Raw genomic sequence first — 26,214 nt, 5'->3', positions numbered from 1 at the left:
TTTGGAGGTGGACATGGAGGTGGAAACCGATGAACACAAGCTAAATAAAAAGCGAAATTACTCTGCAAATTGAATGTACTGTCGTCTACCCCAGTTTGTTGATAACAACTTTAGCTTATTTAGAGGATAAAAAAAAATTATAATAAATGTAATAATACTTTTTAAATTAGTCTGTGTTAACCCAATTAGCTAGCTCGTCATATATTATTACATTGTGTTACACTCTCGAGGATGTTTTTCGGAGCATTCACGTAGCTTATTAATTTATGATTTTCTTGCCTATGAGGTGGCTATTTAAGGCTAGTATACGTGCTGTAGTTTAAATGTGCATCTTTTTTTTTATTTTATTTTATTTTTTTTACTGTCTTTATTGCTTTACCTAAGATGACTATATGCAGTTCTTTTTTGCTAAATTTGATGTTTGTCATGAAGGGGAAATCAGGGACTAAAATAAAACTGAATGGAAATAAAAACCTATAAAAAGATACTGTGTGTTAAAGAATGATCTGATCGATTACTTATATATTTTTTAGAAAGATTGCCAAAGAAAACACAAGGACCCATCATCCGTACACACAAAATTGCTTTTTAGTGTTTATTGGTTTATCTATCTTTTAGAATTTGTAAAGTTTAGTGTAACTTTTTTATTTTTAATGATGTCCAAAGAAAATGCACATAGACGTTTATATATACATATATATATATATACAGGGGGTACTGAAAGCATTCAGACCCCCTTACATTTTTCACTGTTATATTGCAGCCATTTGCTAAAATCATTTAGGTTCATTCTTCTTCCTCATGAATGTACACATAGCACCTTATACTGACAGAAAAACAGAGAATTGTTGACATTGTTGCAGATTTATTAAAAAAGAAAAACTGAAATATCACATGGTCCTAAGTATTCAGACCCTTTGCTCAGTATTTAGTAGAAGCCCCCTTTTGATCTAATACAGCCAGGAGTCTTTTTGGGAAAGATGCAACAAGTCTTTCACACCTGGATTTGGGGATCCTCTGCCATTCCTCCTTGCAGGTCCTCTCCAGTTCTGTCAGGTTGGATGGTAAACGTTGGTGGACAGCCATTTTTAGGTCTCTCCAGAGATGCTCAATTGGGTTTAAGTCAGGGCTCTGGCTGGGCCATTCAAGAACAGTCACGGAGTTCTGTCATGGAAGCCACTCCTTCGTTATTTTAGCTGTGTGCTTAGGGTCATTGTCTTGTTGGAAGGTAAACCTTCGGCCCAGTCTGAGGTCCAGAGCACTCTGGAGAAGGTTTTTGTCCAGGATATCCCTGTACTTGGCCGCATTCATCTTTCCCTCGATTGCAACCAGTCGTCCTGTCCCTGCGGCTGAAAAACACCCCCACAGCATGATGCTGCCACCACCATGCTTCACTGTTGGGACTGTATTGGACAGGTAATGAGCAGTGCCTGGTTTTCTCCACACATACCGCTTAGAATTAAGGCCAAAAAGTTCTATTTTGGTCTCAACAGACCAGAGAATCTTATTTCTCACCATCTTGGAGTCCTTCAGGTGTTTTTTAGCAAACTCCATGCGGGCTTTCATGTGTCTTACACTGAGGAGAGGCTTCCGTCGGGCCACTCTGCCATAAAGCCCCGACTGGTGGAGGGCTGCAGTGATGGTTGACTTTCTACAACTTTCTCCCATCTCCTGACTGCATCTCTGGAGCTCAGCCACAGTGATCTTTGGGTTCTTCTCTACCTCTCTCACCAAGGCTCTTCTCCCCCGATAGCTAAGTTTGGCCGGACGGCCAGCTCTAGGAAGGGTTCTGGTCGTCCCAAACGTCTTCCATTTGAGGATTATGGAGGCCACTGTGCTCTTAGGAACCTTAACCCTCACCCGACCCTGTGGCTTTTTTCAGCCACTTGATGTTTTAATTCGCTAACTTTAAATAATGTTATTTAATTTGATAACTTTAAATAATGAAGGTAATGGAATGATTTTTTGTAAGAAAATTTGTAAAAAAAGATTTTTGAAAAATGATGCATCAGCAGTTTTCAATGTAGAAAGAATACACCACTTCATGATGATCGGGCTGAAAAAAGCCACTACGTTTAAGTGCTGTAAAAATATATCAGATCAATATTTATTTCCACTTTTTTCACTTAAGTCTGTTAATCAAACTCAGTTCTGATCAAAACTAAAAAAAAAAAAAAAAATTTAAATAGAGCTGTGGAAAGAAATCTTAGTTTCCGCAATTTCCGCACACACGAAAGCACGCGCGCGCGCGCACACACACACACACACACACGCACGCGCACGCGGAACACACGTGCAAACCCATAAAAACACACCCAACACACAAACACTAGAAAATTGCAAACGAAAACAGAAAATAGGAAAATGAATGGAAATCGCCATAGGACGCAAATCGTCAAACTTCAGGGTGAAGGTCTTTCCACAGCTCTATTTAATGGTCTCTTGGCGAAACCTGCCTGTCAACAGTAAAAAACGCAAATATAACTTGTTTAAAAAGAGGGGCAAAAATGATTTAAAAAAATGCATGCATATAAAATGTAATTTTGGAGCAATTGAAAAAATGTCGTTATAATGGGAGTCAATGGGGAAAAATCATCAAAATAATTTAAACTGATGCTGCAAAAAAACTAACCATGCATAAAAGTCAATTTTTTTTTCCAATCTTTGACACATCCTAGCCTGTGATAAATGGTTAAAAAAAATCCAGTTTACAATTACGTTTTATATAAAATATTTGTGTTTTTTCCTATTTTTGTGACGTCACTAATTTAATTGGCAATTAAAAATTTTAAATCCTGGATAATTTTTTTTTGTAGTTTTGATCAGAACTGAGTTTGATTAACAGACTTAAGTGAAAAAAGTGGAAAAAAATATTGATCTGATATATTTTTACAGCACTTAAACTTAGTGACTTTTTTTCAGCCCAACGGTGGATTCTGGAAGGCTGGATAAGGGTTAAGTGCAGCAGAAATCTTTTTGTAACCTTGGCCAGATCTGTGCCTTGCCACAATTCTGTCCCTGAGCTCTTCAGGCAGTTCCTTTGACCTCATGATTCTCATTTGCTCTGACATGCATTGTGATCTGGAAGGTCTTATATAGACAGGTGTGTGGCTTTCCTAATCAAGTCCAATCAGTATAATCAAACACAGCTGGACTCAAATGAAGGTGTAGAACCATCTCAAGGATGATCAGAAGAAATGGAAAGCACCTGAGTTAAATATATGAGTGTCACAGCAAATGGTCTGAATACTTAGGACCATGTGATATTTCAGTTTTTCTTTTTTAATAGATCTGCAACAATGTCAACAATTCTGTGTTTTTCTGTCAGTATGGGGTGCTTTGTGTGCATTAATGAGCAAGAAGAATGAACCTAAAAGATTTTAGCAAATGGCTGCAATATAACAAAGAGTGAAAAATTTAAGGGGGTCTGAATACTTTCCGTACCCACTGTGTGTGTATATATATATATATATCTTCTTCTTCTTTCGGCTGCTCCCATTAGGGGTCGCCACAGCGGATCATCCGTCTCCATACCACCCTGTCCTCTACATCTGCCTCTTTCACACCAACTACCTGCATGTCTTCCTTTACTACATCCATGAACCTCCTCCTTGGCCGTCCTCTTTTCCTCCTTCCTGGTGGCTCCATCCTCAGCATTCTTCTACCAATATAATTCATGTCCCTCCTTTGCACATGTCCAAACCATCTCAATCTCGCCTCCCTCCCCTTGTCACCAAAACATCCTACATGCGCTGTTCCTCTAATAAACTTATTTCTAATCTTGTCCATCCTCGTCACTCCCAACGAAAACCTTAACATCTTCAGATCTGCCACCTCCAGCTCCATCTCCTGTCTTTTACTCAATGCCACTGTCTCTAATCCATACAACGTCGCAGGTCTCACCACAGTCCTATAAACTTTTCCTTTCATTCTTGCAGATACCCTACTATCACAAATCACTCCTGTCACTCTTCTCCACCCACTCCACCCTGCCTGCACTCTTTTATTTACTTCCCTAACACACTCTCCATTACTTTGCACTGTTGACCCCAGGTACCTGAACTCCCCCACCTTTTCCAGCTCTTCTCCCTGCAACCGCATCACTCCACTGCCCTCCCTCTTATTCACACACATGTACTCTGTCTTACTCCTACTGACTCTCATTCCCCTTCTCTCCAACGCATATCTCCACCTCTCCAGGCTCTTCTCAACCTGCTTCCTACTCTCACCACAAATGACAATATCATCTGCAAACATCATAGTCCAGGGAGACTCCTGTCTGACCTCGTCCGTCAACCTGTCCATCACCACTGCAAACAGGAAAGGGCTCAGGGCGGATCCTTCATGCAGTCCAACTTTCACCCTGAAGATCGGTACCAGCACACTCCTTCTCCATTCCTCAGGCATCTTCTCACCTTCCAAAATCCTGTTAAACAACTTGGTCAAAAACTCCACTGCCATCTCTCCTAAACATCTCCACGCTTCTACCGGTATGTCATCTGGTCCAACCGACTTTCCATTCTTCATCCTCTTAATCGCTGCTCTCACTTCCTCCTTACTAATCCTATCTACATCCTGCTTCACCAACTCCACATCGTCCAACCTTCTCTCTCTCTGATTTTCCTCATTCATCAGCTGCTCAAAATACTCCCTCCACCTTCTCAACACACTCTCCTCACTAGTCAAGACATTTCCCTCTCCATCCTTTACTGCTCTAACTTGCAGTACATCCTTCCCAGCTCGGTCCCCCTGCCTGGCCAATCGGTATAAATCCTTTTCTCCTTCCTTAGTGTCCAGCCTCTCATACAGCTCCTCATATGCTTTTTCCTTGGCTTTCGCCACATCCCTCTTTACCTGCTGCCGCATCTCCTTGTACTCCTGCCTACTTTTCTCATCACTCTGTCTATCCCAATTTTGTTTTGCCAACCTCTTTCTCCTTATGCTCTCCTGCACTTCCTCATTCCACCACCATGTCTCCTTGTCTTGCTTTCTATTTCCAGATGTCACACCAAGTACTTTTCTAGCTGCCTCCCTCATCACTCCTGCAGTAGTTGCCCAATCATCCAACACCTCTTCAACACCACCGAGCCTCTGTCTGACCTCTTTCCTGAACCTCACACTACACTCTTCCTCCTTAAGTTTCCACCATCTTATTCTTCTTTCAGTCCTCACTCTCCTCCTCTTCTTCTTCGCCTCCAAAACCATCCTACAGACTACCATCCGATGCTGTCTAGCTACACTGTCCCCTGCCAACACCTTACAGTCTCCAATCTCCTTCAGGTTGCATCTCCTGCATAGCACATAGTCCACCTGTGTGCACCTTCCTCCACTCTTATACGTCACCCTATGATCCTCCTTCTTCTTAAAATAAGTGTTCACCACTGCTATTTCCATCCTTTTAGCAAAATCTACCACCATTTGCCCTTCCACATTCCTCTCCTTGAAACCATACCTACCCATCACCTCCTCATCACCTCTGTTCCCTTCACCTACATGCCCATTAAAGTCTGCCCTAATCACCAATCGTTCTTTCCTAGGAACACCATCTACCACTTCATCTAATTCACTCCAGAATTTTTCCTACTCCTCCATCTCACAGCCAACTTGGGGAGCATAGGCACTGATGACATTTATCATCATCCCTTCAACTTCCACCTTCACGATCATCACCCTATCAGAAACTCTCCACCTCCACTACACTCTTACTGTACTCTTCCTTCATAATCACCCCTACACCATTTCTCTTTCCATCCACACCATGATAAAACAGTGTAAACCCACCTCCAATGTTCCTGGCCTTACTCCCTTTCCACTTGGTCTCCTGAACACACAACAGATCTACCTTTCCTACCTACCTCTCTCCCTTTACCCGTCATAGTACCAACATTTAAAGTACCAACCCGAACCTCTATCTCCTACACTGCTCCTTTCCCTGCCGTCTCCGTAGACATCTTCCTCCTCTCCTCCTCCTCCTTCGGCCAACAGTAGCCCAATTTCCACCGGTACCCTGTCGGCTAACGATACCTGTGGTGGTCGTTGTTAACCCGGGCCTCGACCGATCCGGTATGAAATTCTCATTTGTGATCCGCATATTTTTATATATATATATATATATATATATATATATATATATATATATATATACACACACACACATATACATACATACATACATTATATATATACAAATATAAATATGCGGATCACAAATGAGAATTTCATACCGGATCGGTCGCGGAATTTCATACCGGATCGGTATATATATATATATATATATATATATATATATATATATATATATATATATATATATATATATATATTATACACTATATATATATATATATATATATATATATATATATATATATATATATATATATATATATATATATATATATATATATATATATTATATTATATATAGTGTATGTATGTATGCATACAGTATATAGCAAATTTTCGATTATATACAGTATATAGTGAGCTATGACATCTAAATACATTTAAAGTTGATTTAAAATATTTAGGATTGTGTGTGTGTGTGTGTGTGTGTGTGTGTGTATGTGTATATATATATATATATATATATATATATATATATATGTGTATATATAGTGTATGTGTGTATATGTATATATGTATGTATGTATATATGTATGTATATATATATATATATATATATATATATATATATATATATATATATATATATATATATATATATATATATATATATACACACACACACACACACACACACACACACACACACACACACACACACACAGGCCACTTTATTAGGTACACCTTACTAGTACCGGGTTGGACCCCCTTTTGCCTTCAGAACTGCCTTAATCCTTCGTGATATAGAATCAACAAGGTACTGGAAACATTCCTCGCAATTGGTACTAATGCATTAGTTTCTGAAATTCTCAGACCAGCCCGTCTGGCACCAACAACCATGCCACGTCCACGTTCAAAGTCACTTAAATCACCTTTCTTCCCCATTCTGACGCTCGGTTTGAACTGCAGCAGATCGTCTTGACCATGTCTACATGCCTAAATGCATTGAGTTGCTGCCATGTGATTGGCTGATTAGAAATTTGCGTTAACGAGCAGTTGGACAGGTGTACCTAATAAAGTGGCCGGGGTGTGTGTGTGAGTGTGAGAGAGAGAGAGAGCTTGCAAAATAGCAGGGTGTTCAAATACTTATTTTCCTCACTGTGTGTATGTGTGTGTGTATGTGTGTGTGTGTGTATATATATATATATATATATATATATATATATATATATATATATATATATATATATATATATATATATATATATATATATATATATATATATACAGTGAGGAAAATAAGTATTTGAACACCCTGCTATTTTGCAAGTTCTCCCACTTAGAAATCATGGAGGGGTCTGAAATTTTCATCGTAGGTGCATGTCCACTCTGAGAGACATAATCTAAAAAAAAAATCCAGAAATCACAATATATGATTTTTTAACTATTTATTTGTATGATACAGCTGCAAATAAGTATTTGAACACCTGAGAAAGTCAATGTTAATATTTGGTACAGTAGCCTTTGTTTGCAATTGTGGGTGCATTGGGGGTGTTTTTCTGCACATGGGACAGGGCGACTGCACTGTATTAAGGAGAGGATGACCGGGGCCATGTATTGCGAGATTTTGGGGAACAACCTCCTTCCCTCAGTTAGAGCATTGAAGAGGTCAAACGTTTCCTGTAGTTTTTCACCAGGTTTGCACACACTGCAGGGGGGATTTTGGCCCACTCCTCCACACAGATCTTCTATAGATCAGTCAGGTTTCTGGCCTGTCGCTGGGAAACATGGAGTTTGAGCTTTCTCCAAAGATTCTCTATTGGGTTTAGGTCTGGAGACTGGCTAAGCCATGCCAGAACCTTGAAATGCTTCTTACAGAGCCACTCCTTGGTTTTCCTGTGTGCTTCGGGTCATTGTCATGTTGGAAGACCCAGCCTCGCCCCATCTTTAATGCTCTAACCGAGGGAATGAGGTTGTTCCCTAAAATCTCGCAATACATGGCCCCGGTCATCCTCTTCTTGATACAGTGCAGTCGCCCTGTCCCATGTGCAGAAAAACACCCCCAAAGCATGATGCTACCACCCCCATGCTTCACAGTAGGGATGGTGTTCTTGGGATGGTCATCATTCTTCTTCTTCCAAACACGTTTAGTGGAATTATGACCCAAAGGTTCTTTTTTGGTCTCATCTGACCACATGACTTTCTCCCATGACTGCTCTGGATCATCCAAATGGTCATTGGCAAACTTAAGACGTGCCTGGACATGTGTTGGTTTAAGCAGGGGAACCTTCCGTGCCATGCATGATTTCAAACCATGACGTCTTAGTGTATTACCAACAGTAACCTTGGAAACGGTGGTCCCAGCTCTTTTCAGGTCATTGACCAGCTCCTCCCGTGTAGTTCTGGGCTGATTTCTCACCTTCCTTAGGATCATTGAGACCCCACGAGGTGAGATCTTGCATGGAGCCCCAGTCCGAGGGAGATTGACAGTCATGTTTAGCTTCTTCCATTTTCTAATGATTGCTCCAACAGTGGACCTTTTTTTACCAAGCTGCTTGGCAATTTTCCCGTAGCCCTTTCCAGCCTTGTGGAGGTGTACAATTTTGTCTCTAGTGTCTTTGGACAGCTCTTTGGTCTTGGCCATGTTAGTAGTTGGATTCTTACTGATTGTATGGGGTGGACAGGTGTCTAATGCAGCTAATGACCTCAGACAGGTCCATCTAATTTAGGATAATAAGTGTAGTGGAGGTGGACATTTTAAAGGCAGACTAACAGGTCTTTGAGGGTCAGAATTTTAGCTGATAGACAGGTGTTCAAATACTTATTTGCAGCTGTATCATACAAATAAATAGTTTAAAAATCATATATTGTGATTTCTGAATTTTTTTTTTTTTTTTTAGATTGTCTCTCACAGTGGACATGCACCTACGATGACATTTTCAGACCCCTCCATGATTTCTAAGTGGGAGAACTTGCAAAATAGCAGGGTGTTCAAATACTTATTTTCCTCACTGTGTATATATACTGTGTGTGTGTGTGTGTGTGTGTGTGTGTGTGTGTGTGTGTATGTATGTATGTATGTGTGTATATACATATATATATATATATATATATATATATATATATATATATATATATATATATATATATATATATATATATATATAATATACACACACACACACACACACACACACAATGTTCTCCTGTTGTGTTTCTTTTAGTATTAATTTGACACACAATCTGATTATTACAAATAATGTACACATTTGTTTTTGTTTACATCGCTAGTGTGTGCCAAAACCAGTCTGACGACTTTATTAGAACGGTCACTTCTGAGTCATGCAAATATAAGATCAGGTATTCATGAGGCAGCCGCACAAAATATTAAATCATGGTTTAAAAACAACAAAAGTTATTGTTCACTTCAGGGTAAAGATACATTTCTAACTCTGTGACTTTAAAGGTGGCATTGTTGTTGGTACCAGATGTGCTGGTTTGAGCATTACAGATACTAAAAATCTCCTGCTGGGAATTTTCACTTGTCTGCCATGTGCCCTGTGTTAGTATCCGGACTCCGGATCCACTGTGAACCTGAAACAATTACTAGATCTTCCACTCCAACTTTCCCAACAGCAACCATGTCGGTTATTTTTTTAGGAGGCCATGTGACAATGTAAGGAAACATCATAATTATGTAGGTGTGAAATTAAATGAAGCAGTTGGAATGGGAAGGGAAGTAACAAAGTACAAATACTTTGTTAACTGTACTTAATGTAATTTTTCTGGTATCAGTACTTTTACTCATTATTATTATTTTTTTCACAAAAATATCTATTTTCTACTTCTAACATTTTAAAAACAGGCTCATTATTTCCGTTTAAATCTATTTGGTGACGATTAATATTTTTTCTTTTTACCGTGCTGTTTTAAGACCATCAACCTGTTTCTTGTTATTGTGTTGCTTTTTCAACCTACCATTGGTGTATCATTTTCTGGCTCTCACACACAACCACTGTGTGGCATCCCCTCTTCATTTTATAACAGTCTGCAAATGTCTGGGGACTGAGGAGACAAGTTACTCAAGTTTAGGAATAGGAATGTTGTCACATTCTTGTCTAATACAGGCTTCTAGTTGCTCAACTGTCTAAGGTCTTCTTTGTCGCATTTTTCTCTTTATGTTGTAGTAAATGTTTTCTATGGGTGAAAGATCTGGTCTGCAGGCTGGCCATTTCAGTACCCGGATCCTTCTTCTACTCAGCCATGATGTTGTTGTAATAGATGCAGTATGTGGTCTGGCATTGTCATGTTGGAAAATGCAAGCTCTTCCCTGAAACGTCTGGATGGGAGCATATGTTGTTCTAGAACTTGGATATACCTTTTAGCATTGATGGTGCCTTTCCAGATGTGTAAGCTGCCCACGCCACATGCACTCATGCAACCCTATACCACCAGGGATGCAGGCTTCTGAACTGAGATGACATGGCGTCCCAGGTTTTAGAAAAGCACTTAAAATTTTGATTCGTCTGACCACAGAACAGTCAGCCTGCGCTTCTGGATCATGTTCATGTTCTGGATCATATGGCTTCTTTTTTGACCTGTAGAGTTTTAGCCGGCAACAGCGAATGGCACAGTGTATTGTGTTTACCGACAATGTTTTCTGGATGTATTCCTGAGCCCATGTTGTGATTTCCATTAGAGTAGCATTCCTGTATGTGATGCAGTGCCGTCTAAAGGCCCGAAAATCACGGGCATCCAGTATGGTTTTCCGGCCTTGACCCTTACACACAGAGATTGTTCCAGATTCTCTGAATCTTTGGATGATATTATGCACTGTAGATGATGATAACTTCAATCTCTTTGCAATTTTTCTCTGAGAAACTCCTTTCTGATATTGCTCCACTATTTTTTGCCGCTGCATTGGGGGAGTTGGTGATCCTCTGCCATCTTGACTTCTGAGAGACACTGCCACACTTAGAAGCTCAATTTATACCCAATAAGTTGCAAATTGGTCCACCAGCTGTTCCTTATATGTACATTTAACTTTTCCGGCCTCTTATTGATACCTGTCCCAACTTTTTTGGAATGTGTAGCTCTCATGAAATCCAAACTGAGCCACTATTTGGCATGATATTTCAAAATGTCTCACTTTCAACATTTGATATGTTGTGAATAAAATATAAGTTTATGAGATTTACAATTTGTACAGTGTCCCAAGTTTTTTGGAATTGGGTTTGTAGATGGTGGTTGTTCAGTCTGGATACATTCATTAGATAAAATATTTGAAATTCTTTTGAATTAATATGACGTAAGGTCCATTTATCAGCGTGACCTTACAACAGGTAGTAGTTATGGCTACTTTTTACTGAAGTACATGTCCGAGCCCAAACTTCTTTACTTAAGCTTGAGTGAAAAAGTGTAGTCAGAACTTCAGCTTTTACCAGAGTCTATAAAACATGAGTATCTGTACTTTTACTTGAGTGTAGGATGTGTATACTTTTGCCATCTCTGGCAATTGGATGTAACAAAAACTTATTCAGACAACAAACAGGATGTAGGAGGTCAAAGTACATGAAAGAAAGTTTTGGACCGAGTAAAGTTTTATTACGGTTTCATCTAAATAAAGGCCAAGACAAGTTGCATTTCTTTTCAACACAACAAAATTCTAGACAAATCCATGCTCTAGGCAGATATGCACAATCATTGTGAGGGTGTAAAGGAATTTTATATACATATATTTATATAAACCTTTCTAACTGCGTGTAATAAAGTCAAAAGTTGAGAGTTCTAATTTTATTTCTGTCATGGATTTTTTTTTAATTACCAAATACAATTAAATCTTTATATATCTCCACATGAGATGAATCTTATTCTATTTTGGATCTTGGTCATAGGCTGATCATGCATTTCACCTTTCGTGTTAATACGCTAGAACATTCCTTTTATTTCCCAGTTTCCATATGTGCTAGAAAAAGAGAGACGGTAAGAGAGAGTTTTGTGCTGTTAATGTCCCAGGATCTTTGACATGCCTTTCTTCTTTTCTAATTCTCTCTACTTCTCCCTACCAACTCTATTTTTTTTCTCTTTCATTTGCTTCCCCTCCTCCTCTTTCTCCTTGCATTTTTCTTTGGAGTTTTTGAACCAGATCAGTTCCAGACCTTTAGAAAGCTGTCCCATGATCCGGTGCACACACACATGCCATCCAGTGGTACTCCAGTGCAGCTCACTCTGTTGTCATGTCCAGACAACACTCCTGGAAAGAGGGATGAAAAGATGAAAAAGTTGAACGTAAGACTCTTATTTTAGACCCCACTTCCTTACATCAATCCAGTTTTGTACAAGCAGTCTACCTGTCTAAACCTACAATGCTACCTGTTAAGCTGTGCTCTGCTGTGCTGTCTTTGTCACTCACCAACTTTCTCGCCCTTTAGCAAGTCCCAGATGTTGCAGTTAAAGTTGTCATATCCAGCGAATATAAGGCGGCCTGACATCGACAGAGCCAAGGATGTCACGGCGCTGTTCATTTGGCTGTCCTCGTAGGACATCACTTCCTGATCAGAGCGGATGTCAAACATTTTAAGGGTGCAGTCATCTGAGCCGGTCACAAAAGTGTTTCCGTTGTTCAAGAACTAGAAGGAAAGATTAAATTGTAATTCATTGTAGCTGAAACAAAAGGAATGATGATGATGATGATGTATACTCTCTGCATAAGACTATGCCTGTGAGGTAGTTTTCCGTTCCTAACCTCAAGATGTGGTTCTTTACATTGGGTTCAAAAGTAATTTTGAAACTAATCTCATAGATCTTATGCATCACCAGCAATCCTTTCTATAAGAAGTAAATCCTTCTGTCTTACATTAAATGAATATTAATGAACATTCAAACTATATACCAAAATCAGGTTTGAATAATTGATCTAATATTAGAGTGTAACATTGACATGGTTAGGTGTACTGTATATTACTATATAATTCAGTTGACTTGCACTCACAGCAATGGCATTGACATCACTGGTGTGGCCCTGAAATGTCTGTTTGCATTTTCCATCCCTCATATCCCACAGTTTGGCCAACGCGTCACATGCTCCAGAAATGAACAGGTTTATATCAGGGGACAGAGCCAGACACATGCAATCACCAACGTGGTTAAGGTAGACAGTCTTCTGCTTGCCAGACTCTATATCCCACAGTGCACTAAAAGAAAGCAATCAGTTAAAAAAAAAAGGGATTATTCCAATGAGTTTTTTTATGACAATGATTTGGGGAGAAGAACATCTTGAGGAAATCCCTGCAGAGCTAATAACCATGCTATAGTTTAAATGCAGTAACATTATTTACCAGGTGGTGTCACCAGAGGAAGTGAGGATTTCACTGTCACTAAGAAAGCGGGCACAGGAGAGGTAACCTGTGTTTAAAAAGAAATCAGTGTATAAGAAAAATAGTCTTAAAGAAGTAATAAATGTCCACTGATACATGAAAATGTCAAAGCCACAGCTAATAAATCGTCCAGTTTCTCCCAAGTGATACCTGTGTGAGCATCTAATTCTTTCACGATCTTAACCACAGGCGTCTTTAAGTTGTATATTGTGCACATGTTGTCCAGACCACCACTGGCCACAAAGTTTCCAGAGGGTGAATATCCACAGGTCATCACCCACGAGGATTTCAGAGGAACCGCATTCATCTGGTTTGGAAATAATAATGTTTTTTTTTTTTTTGTTTGTTTAGGTTCATGAAACAAAATCAATATTCATATATAGTATAGTGAGAGATTTATGCTTCCTGATTCATTCCTACTTCAGATGCCTTTAGAAACAAATGATAAAGTTACTCTGTGAGGAAGTCTCCCACATAGCTATACACAGTCTCACAGTCCACTTCAATAGGAACACATGTACCTCTACACATCTATGCAGTTATACACTAAACAGGTTAAAGAGGATTGTCAGTTAAAGATTTTAAAAACTTTGCTGTTCTTGGCTGAAAAGACTGAAAGCCAATGTGTTATAATGTTTAAGTCCAACAACCTCAAGGCTTGTCATGTTTTTCTGTTTGTCACTCTTTATAAAAGAATGATTACCATAGTCTTTTATTCAGCCCAAACTAGTCTGGCCATTGGGCACTTGATTTCCTTTTTAAACAAGGCATTTACATCAACAAAACTGCCATTCGCTGGATTTTCTTTTCACAAACTTTGGAGATAAAGTAATATCTTAAAAACTTAAACCAGACTGCATGGAAACAGCAGTCAATTCTCTCAGATCACTTCCCCTATTCCCTATTCCCTATTCCCTATTCTGCTGTTTGATGGAAGCATTAATTAAAGATCTTGAAGACCAGTATCGGCATAAATGTATACCTAATAAGTGACTGATTGGATTGGATAATTGTATGAAAGTCTTATGCATTTATATATTTCCAGACAGTGCTGGGGGCCTAATGAATGTTTATGGTGCAAGGATTAATGTTCATTGTTAAAACTCTACCAATCATACTGACCAGGCCATTGAATGGAGGGTTCTATTCTTTTATTTAATATAGTTAGATAAAGTCAAATAAATGGCTAAAGCTATTCAACATGTTTAACACTAATGGCAGACAGGATTGGAACTGAAGTGATTATCTGTAAATTATTTAAATTCTAATTTATATTTTGTTTCAAAAAGACTAATTATATTAAAAATGACTCTAGATTTAATATAAAGTGTGTAATACATGGAAAATCTAATCCATTGATAAATTTAGTGAAATCCTCATTATTATATGGTAGTATTGTAGTATAAGTTTTGGCTGGATGTAATAGTGGCTATTAGGACATCTTTGTCTCACCTTGTTTCCTGAGTGGGTATCCCAAATAAGGAGTTTTCCATCTTGTGATGCACTGACCATTAGTCTGAAATCAGAAATTTTTCTTAACTGATTTAAAACCTTTCTCCAAATTTGGATAACTGCTTTCAAAATAACACAGCCATCTAAATACCTCAAACCTAATCTTTTGAAAAAAAAAATGTAAAAGTTTTTGTTCCTTTCATACGAATAAAAAATTACATGCATTATTTACTTTAGTGTTTTCATATTAGATCTTATCATCAATTTATATGCATATTTTTTTCAACTTTAATGATTTTCAGTTGCGGTGTGGTGGAAAGAGAAAGAAAATGTAAGAAGTCATGAACAGAAGGGAAGCAAAAGTTTGTGATTTCTGCTTCCTCTCTTGTTCAAACAGAAGTAATGAACGAGAGAGGAAGTCTTGTAAGGGGACTATAGGTAGGTGGAGATATTTTAAATTAAACATGAGACTCAAAGAATCCAGTGGAGGATAATATTACAAATGTATTGTAAAAATACATAATGTGATGTAGATAAAATTCTCTGGACTTGCGTAAATACAACCCCGCCATAAAAACATGAAAATTAATGCATGTTCTTGTATAACCAATGGAAAAAACACATGTATGTTTAAGTTAGGTAATGCAGTGCTTAATTATGTAAAAGAATTTGACTAAACTTTCTTTCGACTTCTCCCATTAGGGGTCGCCACAGCGGATCATCCGCATGTTTGATTTGGCACATGTTTTTATGCTGGATGCCCTTCCTGATGCAACCCTCCCCATTAATCCGGGCTTGGGACTGGCAGTAAGAGTGGCTGGGATTGGTTCCCTGACTGAACCCTAGCCGCAGCGATGAGAGCGCCGCATCCTAACCACTAGACCACCAGGGGACCTTATGTAAAAGAATCTGACAAAAAAAAAAAAAAAAAAAGACTGTACTCAGTTTACTGTGTAAATTTTTATGAGGGAGTTTTAGAGAAATACTGTAAGAACAACTGTAATACTTGGATTGCTATTATATGTCCCTCAAAAAGTTATCTTGTTTTTAATGGATTCCATTAGTCCACAAGTCTGAGGCTATTTCAGGCCAGAGTGTGATAATTGATCTAACTAAGCATTAAAGTGGATTCATCATGTTCACAAGATGTTGAAAGAGTTCTGTGAGGAAAATCCTGAGTAGGCTAGGTAGATTATGTCTAAGCTGCAAAGGAAGCAGTCTGTAAGATGTCGAACAGATTTCAAATTTGGTTGCCTTAAAACACAAACTAGGGAACTAAGGGAACTAAAACAAGTGCAACCTAGATTATACACTTTAAAAACAATGGTGTCCTCTTGTCTTTCAACCTTTTTATTGTGACTATATTTACCTACTGGTGATTGTAAATTCTTAATTTTCTTATTATATAATTTTGAGTTTGTGATCACATTCAAATCACTCTTACCTACTATCTGTGGCCCAGTGCAGGGCATAGATTTTAGCCAAGTGGCCTTTAAGCGTCTTCCTGGTCTTCAGCTGTATGGTGGGTGTAGCTGCCACTCCAGAGGCAGCAGAAGCCATGTCTGTGTCATGCGCTGCTTTGCGTGCTGCCTATCGGATGAGATATGAATTACACTTGAGTCACAAAGTGTTGTAGATGTATGAGAACCAAAGCATTAAACATTAGATATATCATGGGAATCTGATGGAAAATCACTTGCTTTCTTTGATTATTGTTTATTGTTTACATAGTGTATGTAAGTGTATGTGAAAACTGATTCCAGATTCAACTCTGCATGCAAAAGTGTTATAAGTCATTGTAATAAATACTAGATTTTGATTGGCAATGTAGAAATACAACCTCTATCTGTGTCTTTAGGGTTTCAACTTCCTTTTTCATCTTCTCCATTTCACCCATGTTTACAGTTGGAGGTTGTTATTACTGGAAGGAATGAATCGATACAATGTGACCTGGGCTGAAATATAATAAATGCAGGGCAGTATTAATTAATGCAAGCATAAACACTAAATCTATTATCTGGAGGCACTTTTGTATTTTTTCAATACTGTTTAAATTGTTTATTGATAGAAATACTACAGATATAGTCCATATAATAAGTTGTAATTTTTAATATTACAAATATATATTTAATATTAAAGAATTCTATTACTTATAGAATGGATAGATGCTGGGTGGGGTATGAGGTTAGAAATCGGTTTGGTAAGGATTCATAGATTCAGAACACTTTAATAATAAATCTCTATGGATAACACACATAGCATCACAATAACCTATTTTTCACAACAGTGTTGTTTTCTGATCATCTGATACTTTCCATCATCAGTCAAATGTATTATATGAGATGGTTATGTATTATATATCATAGTTATGATTTATAGAAAATTCAATTTTTTGACTTTGAGCATCTTTCACCTGCTGTATGATAACACAAAACATTTCGCAAACATTTAAACATTCAGCACATAACTAAATATTCAAACATGTCTAGATATAAAAAGTAAAGAACAAAGTATTATAAGATTATATTGGCCTGAATACATAAATTGGGCGTCATGATGATGTTGATTAGGTGTGTGCTATTAAACGTCTACAGAATTATTGTGATTTGTTTCCAAAAAAGTTGATCAGTCCAAAACTCACCTTTTTTTCCAATACAAAGTGCCTGTTCTCTGATATTCCTCAAGAAATTGTGTTTCTCTTCTCAACTCGTTCTCAGTCCAATAGACTGCTCTTTCGAAGGCTTCCTTCCGTGTGTTCCCCTAAGACACTGGTGGCAAGTTGCTTGTGAAAAACACACTTATTTTCCTCTTCCTTCCTCTACAGAGTAACAGATGAGGATTGGATCGGATGAAGGAGATCAGGGATGAAGGGATAAGCCTTAAGATGGAAACAGAGTGAGAAGACAAGCAAAAGGAAGTGTACTGATTGAAGAGGGGTGACTGAGGGGTGGGAGAGGGAACGAAGGTAAACTCAGTGTGGGATGAACATACATAGTAAAGTCTGAAGGCTGGAAATATTACGTCAAAGGGTCGTAAAACATTAAAATGCACGTAAACTATAGTGTGGAGAGATGTTTCTAATATGGGCATTGAGATTTGGCCTTCTAATTTCCTAAACATGTTGTTAAAAGATCAATAAATGAAGCTTGAAAAAGAAAGGATGAAGTATCAGTTAAATAATAACTAATATTAGTAAAATTAGATTGTGAATAAGTAGAACTATGTGAGACAAGTTGACGTTATAATGGTGAGATATTAACAAATATGGGTTTAGATGGGACTGGTATTGTGGCATTGTAATTTGACTGCATTATTTTGCCAGACCTAATGGGTTGATCTTACTTAATCAGGATCTAGTAGGATTTCTGGGGAATCAGCAATCCTATTAAGGAATTAGAACAGGTGAATCCAAGCATGCGTCACCACTAAAATAGAGTAAGAGATAGTTAAGAAAGAAAGAAAATTGTTTACAATCATGTTAATATATCTACCGCAGAATAACATTGAATTAACCTGTTGGTTTTATAGCGATCCTGGGTGTGAACATTACATGTGAAGAGGCTCTCTAATGGATTTTATTACACTTGCAGATCCAAGAATCTCTGCAATGTCATATAGATAAAGACTGGTCTGAAGAGGTGGGATAATCACGTTATCTCAGACATCTATGTGATGGTGTGGTACAGTCTCAAGGAAAAGGCAACATTGCCTGTTCAACTGCTGAATCTCCTTATCAACCAAGTAGCATATCTTAATATGTTCTGCTCATAATATTTAATATTTTATATATTATTTTATATTTGTTTTAGTTTCAGTTGGTTGGAATACAGTAGTGGTTTTAGTAAAATGTAACAATTTAACCACATTTCATATTCATAATGTTCTAGGAAGATCTGATCCTGGGGAACCAGCTCCTACTTGTGCAAGCTTTAAGAAAAACAAAAACAATGCAGAGCATGAGGCCTGTTGGTATCTGTTTAGATCACATTAGTCCTCTGATAAATACAGTAATCCCGTTTATCGCGGTGGTTACATTCCAAAACCTCGATAAACGGACGCCACCCCAAAAATGCTATTTTATGGAGACAGTCCTGTATTGTATTAACATTTTACTTTATTTTATAATCAATAATTATTTTTTTATTAATACATTTAATTATTTTAACATAAAACTTCATAAAAACAATTCCCTATAAGTTTTTAGGTCTATTGTGCTGGAAAATAAGCCAAACAAATTAGTTATGTGGCAAATGCAATTCCCCGATAAACCAGGGGCACAAGATTCGAACCGCAGTGAAGCGGGGGATTACTGTAGATACATATTAGGTAATATATAAAAGTTCACAAGTTCAGGCATGGAGTCTCACATCCCAGGCCACCCAATACACCCTATACTGTGATTTGCATGTACTGGCCACTTTAATAGGTATCACTGTACATCTATTCAGTCATGCAAACATCTAATTAGCTTACGATGAGGCCATGCAATGTATAAAATGTAGGCATTGATCACACTTTCATTTAATTCTTGCAGCAAACATCAGAATAGAAAAAGAATGCTGTGGCAGGGTTGTTGTTCCAGATGGACTGAGTTGGGTATTTCAATTCAATTCAATTCAATTCAATTCAATTCAATTCAATTTTGTATATAATTCAAACAACTGACATTTTCCCAAAGCAGCCTGAAAATTTTTTGAGTACAAAAATACATAAAAACATAAATCTTTCCTTATATAAATTTGTCCCTAATGAGTAACCCATGGGTTGACAATGTCAAAGATGATATTAGGAAGAACTTTGAGAGAAACCAGACTCAAACAGGAAACCATCTGCATCTGGGTGACACAGAAAGGTTGAGGTTATCAGCTGTTCACTCATGGACGCTCAAGTGTAAAACTTTTCCTGGCAAATGTAGTTCTAAACTACAGTATATTAAATACAGGCCAAATCTTAGAGTTCGAGTTTTACTTTTTAAAGTAATCTGATGAATCTTCAGGCTGTTCATGTGGAACCATCCTCAGCAGCAGTGAGTGATTTCCAACCAATTTAGAGAACACCATCCAGAAGTAGGATATCAAAATGGATCAGGTTGGTCTGGAAAAAGAAGGGGAAGCACCCAATTTTTGCTGCAAGAGGATGAGGCTGCACTCACATCAGAGGCTGCACAAGTTTGAGCTTCAAGATCTGGAGACGGAAAATAGGCAACTACTTGAAGCTGCGTCTCCTCTTCTTGTCTATGAGAACGTTGTGTGCCACTCTGTCTAGGTGTTGCTTGGGGTCTGCGGGGAATAGGCCGCAGACTATAAGGCACTGGCCAGGGCACCACCACTGCAGATGGTTTATAGATAGCTCGGGGCAATAGGACTGGAGTTTCTTTGACCCGCTGTGGCTAAGGAGCTAGCAGTGGTGGTGCCCAGGCCAGTGTATTAACCCCTTGAACTACTTTTGCATATAGTATGTATGTATATATATATATATGTGTGTGTGTGTGTGTGTGTGTGTGTGTGTGTGTGTGTGTGTGTGCGTGCGTGCGTGCGTGCGGGTGTGTGTGTGTGTGTGTGTGTGTGTGTGTATATGTGCACTGCAAATATACAGTTTATATAAAGTGTGTGTGTGTAAACATAAATACAAGGACAAACATTTTTTACTCTTCACCCATATATGAACATGTATTCTATATGCATATATGTGTTATATGAATGTGCATTTGGAAAAATATGTTACATATATAAAAATGCCCATTTTTAAAATATTTTTAAATATATGTGACATATACAGTGAGGAAAATAAGTATTTGAACACCCTGCTATTTTGCCAATTCTCCCACTTAGAAATCATGGAGGGGTCTGAAATTATCATCATAGGTGCATGTCTACTGTGAGAGACATAATCTAAAAAAAAAAAAAAAACAGAAATCACAATATATGATTTTTAAACTATTTATTTGTATGATACAGCTGCAAATAAGTATTTGAACACCTGAGAAAGTCAATGTTAATATTTGGTACAGTAGCCTTTGTTTGCAATTAGAGAGGTCAAATGTTTCCTGTAGTTTTTCACCAGGTTTGCACACACTGCAGGAGGGATTTTGGCCCACTCCTCCACACAGATCTTCTCTAGATCAGTCAGGTTTCTGGCCTGTCGCTGAGAAACACGGAGTTTGAGCTCCCTTTCAAAGATTCTTTATTGGGTTTAGGTCTGGAGACTGGCTAGGCCACGCCAGAACCTTGATATGCTTCTTACAGAGCCTCTCCTTGGTTATCCTGGCTGTGTGCTTCGGGTCATTGTCATGTTGGAAGACCCAGCCTCGACCCATCTTCAATGCTGTAACTGAGGGAAGGAGGTTGTTCCCCAAAATCTCGCAATACATGGCCACGGTCATCCTTTCCTTAATTCAATTCAATTCAGTTCTACCCCCCCATGCTTCACAGTAGGGATGGTGTTCTTGGGATGGTACTCATCATTCTTCTTTCTCCAAACACGTTTAGTGGAATTATGACCCAAAAGTTCTATTTTGGTCTCATCTGACCACATGACTTTCTCCCATGACTCCTCTGGATCATCCAAATGGTCATTGGCAAACTTAAGACGTGCCTGGTTTAAGCAGGGGAACCTTCCGTGCCATGCATGATTTCAAACCATGACGTCTTAGTGTATTACCAACAGTAACCTTGGAAACGGTGGTCCCAGCTCTTTTCAGGTCATTGACCAGCTCCTCCCGTGTAGTTCTGGGCTGATTTCTCACCTTCATTAGGATCATTGAGACACCACGATGTGAGATCGTGCATGGAGGCCCAGTCCGAGGGAGATTGACAGTCATGTTTAGCTTCTTCCATTTTCTAATGATTGCTCCAACAGTGGACCTTTTTTCACCAAGCTGCTTGGCAATTTCCCTGTAGCCCTTTCCAGCCTTGTGGAGGTGTACAATTTTGTCTCTAGTGTCTTTGGACAGCTCTTTGGTCTTGGCCATGTTAGTAGTTGGATTCTTACTGATTGTATGGGGTGGACAGGTGTCTTTATGCAGCTAATGACCTCAGACAGGTGCATCTAATTTAGGATAATAAATATAGTGGAGGTAGACATTTTAAAGGCAGACTAACAGGTCTTTGAGGGTCAGAATTCTAGCTGATAGACAGGTGTTCAAATTATTATTTGCAGCTGTATCATACAAATAAATAGTTTAAAAATCATATATTGTGATTTCTGGATTTTTTTTTTTTTAAATTATGTCTCTCACAGTGGACATGCACATACGATGACAATTTCAGACCCCTCCATGATTTCTAAGTGTTTACCATAGTCTTTTTATCAGCCCAAACTAGTCTGGCCATTGGGCACTGATTTCCTTTTTAAACAAGGCTTTTATATCAACAAAACTGCCATTCGCTGGATTTTCTTTTCACAAACTTTGGAGATAAAGTAATATCTTAAAAACTCAAACCAGACTGCATGGAAACAGCAGTCAATTCTCTCAGATCACTTCCCCTATTACCTATTCCCTATTCCCTATTCTGCTGTTTGATGGAAGCATTAATTAAAGATCTTGAAGACCAGTATCGGCATAAATGTATACCTAATAAGTGACTGATTGGATTGGATAATTGTATGAAAGTCTTATGCATTTATATATTTCCAGACAGTGCTGGGGGCCTAATGAATGTTTATGGTGCAAGGATTAATGTTCATTGTTAAAACTCTACCGATCATACTGACCAGGCCATTGAATGGAGGGTTCTATTCTTTTATTTAATATAGTTAGATAAAGTCAAATAAATGGCTAAAGCTATTCAACATGTTTAACACTAATGGCAGACAGGATTGGAACTGAAGTGATTATCTGTAAATTATTTAAATTCTAATTTATATTTTGTTTTAAAAAGACTAATCATATTAAAAATGACTCTAGATTTAATATAAAGTGTGTAATACATTGAAAAGTCTAATCCATTGATAAATTTAGTGAAATCTTTATTATTATATGGTAGTATTGTAGTATAAGTTTTGGCTGGATGTAATAGTGGCTATTAGGACATCTTTGTCTCACCTTGTTTCCTGAGTGGGTATCCCAAATAAGGAGTTTTCCATCTTGTGATGCACTGACCATTAGTCTGAAATCAGAAACAGGGGTCTATGAAAAGGGTGGACTAAGCTGGTGAAAGGCAGAGTAACATTGCATGGCAAAATATGGATTTCTTTTTTCTTACTGATTTAAAACCTTTCTCCAAATTTTGATAACTGCTTTCAAAATAACACAGCCATCTAAATACCTCAAACCTAATCTTTTGAAAATTTTTGTTTTCAAGTTTTTGTTCCTTTCATACGATTAAAAAATTACATGCATTATTTACTTTAGTGTTTTCATATTAGATCTTATCATCAATTTATATGCATATTTTTTTCAACTTTAATGATTTTCAGTTGCGGTGTGGTGGAAAGAGAAAGAAAATGTAAGAAGTCATGAACAGAAGGGAAGCAAAAGTTTGTGATTTCTGCTTCCTCTCTTGTTCAAACAGAAGTAATGAACGAGAGAGGAAGTCTTGTAAGGGGACTATAGGTAGGTGGAGATATTTTAAATTAAACATGAGACTCAAAGAATCCAGTGGAGGATAATATTACAAATGTATTGTAAAAATACATAATGTGATGTAGATAAAATTCTCTGGACTTGCGTAAATACAACCCCACCATAAAAACATGAAAATGAATGCATGTTCTTGTATAACCAATGGAAAAAACACATGTATGTTTAAGTTAGGTAATGCAGTGCTTAATTATAAATTAAGCAATTAATTGAACTTCATAAAAACAATTCCCTATAAGTTTTTAGGTCTATTGTGCTGGAAAATAAGCCAAACAAATTAGTTATGTGGCAAATGCAATTCCCCGATAAACCAGGGGCACAAGATTCGAACCGCAGTGAAGCGGGGGATTACTGTAGATACATATTTGGTAATATATAAAAGTTCACAAGTTCAGGCATGGAGTCTCACATCCCAGGCCACCCAATACACCCTATACTGTGATTTGCATGTACTGGCCACTTTAATTGGGTTCACTGTACATCTATTCAGTCATGCAAACATCTAATTAGCTTACGATGAGGCCATGCAATGTATAAAATGTAGGCATTGATCACACTTTCATTTAATTCTTGCAGCAAACATCAGAATAGAAAAAGAATGCTGTGGCAGGGTTGTTGTTCCAGATGGACTGAGTTGGGTATTTTAATTCAATTCAATTCAATTCAATTCAATTTTGTATATAATTCAAACAACTGACATTTTCCCAAAGCAGCCTGAAAATTTTTTGAGTACAAAAATACATAAAAACATAAATCTTTCCTTATATATATTTGTCCCTAATGAGTAACCCATGGGTTGACAATGTCAAAGATGATATAAGGAAGAACTTTGAGAGAAACCAGACTCAAACAGGAAACCATCTGCATCTGGGTGACACAGAAAGGTTGAGGTTATCAGCTGTTCACTCATGGACGCTCAAGTGTAAAACTTTTCCTGGCAAATGTAGTTCTAAACTACAGTATATTAAATACAGGCCAAATCTTAGAGTTCGAGTTTTACTTTTTAAAGTAATCTGATGAATCTTCAGGCTGTTCATGTGGAACCATCCTCAGCAGCAGTGAGTGATTTCCAACCAATTTAGAGAACACCATCCAGAAGTAGGATATCAAAATGGATCAGGTTGGTCTGGAAAAAGAAGGGGAAGCACCCAATTTTTGCTGCAAGAGGATGAGGCTGCACTCACATCAGAGGCTGCACAAGTTTGAGCTTCAAGATCTGGAGACGGAAAATAGGCAACTACTTGAAGCTGCGTCTCCTCTTCTTGTCTATGAGAACGTTGTGTGCCACTCTGTCTAGGTGTTGCTTGGGGTCTGCGGGGAATAGGCCGCAGACTATAAGGCACTGGCCGGGGCACCACCACTGCAGATGGTTTATAGATAGCTCGGGGCAATAGGACTGGAGTTTCTTTGACCCGCTGTGGCTAAGGAGCTAGCAGTGGTGGTGCCCAGGCCAGTGTATTAACCCCTTGAACTACTTTTAGTACTTGAACTACTTTATAGTATATATATATATATATATATATATATATATATATATATATATATATATATATATATATATATATATATATATATATATATATATATATATATCTTCTTCTTCTTCTTCTTCTTCTTCTTTCGGCTGCTCCCATTAGGGGTCGCCACAGCGGATCATCCGTCTCCATACCACCCTGTCCTCTATATCTGCCTCTTTTACACCAACTACCTGCATGTCTTCCCTCACCACATCCATGAACCTCCTCCTTGGCCTTCCTCTTTTCCTCCTACCTGGTGGCTCCATCTTCAGCATTTTTCTACCAATATAATTCATGTCCCTTCTCTGCACATGTCCAAACCATCTCAATCTCGCCTCCCTCACCTTGTCACCAAAACATCCTACATGTGCTGTCCCTCTAATAAACTCATTTCTAATCTTGTCCATCCTCGTCACTCCCAACGAAAACCTCAACATCTTCAGCTCTGCTACCTCCAGCTCCACCTCCTGTCTTTTACTCAATGCCACTGTCTCTAATCCATACAACATCGCAGGTCTCACCACAGTCCTATAAACTTTCCCTTTCATTCTTGCAGATACTCTTCTATCACAAATCACTCCTGTCACTCTTCTCCACTCACTCCACCCTGCCTGCACTCTTTTCTTTACTTCCCTAACACACTCTCCATTACTTTGCACTGTTGACCCCAGGTACCTGAACTCCTCCACCTTCTCCACCTCTTCTCCCTGCAACCGCATCACTCCACTGCCCTCCCTCTCATTCACACACATGTACTCTGTCTTACTCCTACTGACTTTCATTCCCCTTCTCTCCAGCGCATATCTCCACCTCTCCAGGCTCTTCTCAACCTGCTCTCTACTTTCACCACAAATCACAATATGCAAACATCATAGTCCAGGGAGACTCCTGTCTGACCTCGTCCGTCAACCTGTCCATCACCACTGCAAACAGGAAAGGGCTCAGGGCCAATCCTTGATGCAGTCCAACCTTCACCCTGAACCAGTCTGTCGTACCTACTGCACACTTTACTGCTGTCACACTGTCCTCTTACATGTCCCGCACCACCCTCACATACTTCTCTGACACACCTGACTTCCTCATACAATACCACAACTCCTCTCTCGGCACCCTGTCGTACGCTTTCTCTAAATCCACAAATACACAATGCAGCTCCTTCTGTCCTTCTCTATACTTCTCCATCAACATCCTCAAAGCAAATAAGGCATCTGTGGTGCTCTTC

The 26,214-nt window shown here is 38.3% G+C and overlaps 1 protein-coding gene across 1 annotated transcript; it reads right to left on the bottom strand.

The window, feature by feature from the left end:
• Positions 1-11,648: 11,648 nt before the first annotated feature.
• gnb3b (guanine nucleotide binding protein (G protein), beta polypeptide 3b) lies at positions 11,649-17,756 on the bottom strand. The gene is made up of 9 exons (XM_083543367.1): positions 17,536-17,756; positions 16,735-16,849; positions 16,339-16,484; positions 14,895-14,958; positions 13,593-13,749; positions 13,404-13,470; positions 13,058-13,259; positions 12,479-12,695; positions 11,649-12,319 (listed from the first exon to the last, which is right to left on the bottom strand). Exons 2-9 carry the CDS (start codon positions 16,789-16,791, stop codon positions 12,213-12,215), a joined length of 1,017 nt encoding a protein of 338 aa, XP_083399493.1. The 5' UTR covers positions 16,792-16,849; positions 17,536-17,756; the 3' UTR covers positions 11,649-12,212.
• Positions 17,757-26,214: the final 8,458 nt, after the last annotated feature.

Source organism: Silurus aristotelis (assembly GCF_946808225.1).
Source record: "Silurus aristotelis genome assembly, chromosome: 6".
NCBI lineage: Eukaryota > Metazoa > Chordata > Actinopteri > Siluriformes > Siluridae > Silurus > Silurus aristotelis.
Note: the sequence above shows the minus strand (reverse complement) of the source record. Positions and strands in the feature narration are given on the sequence as shown.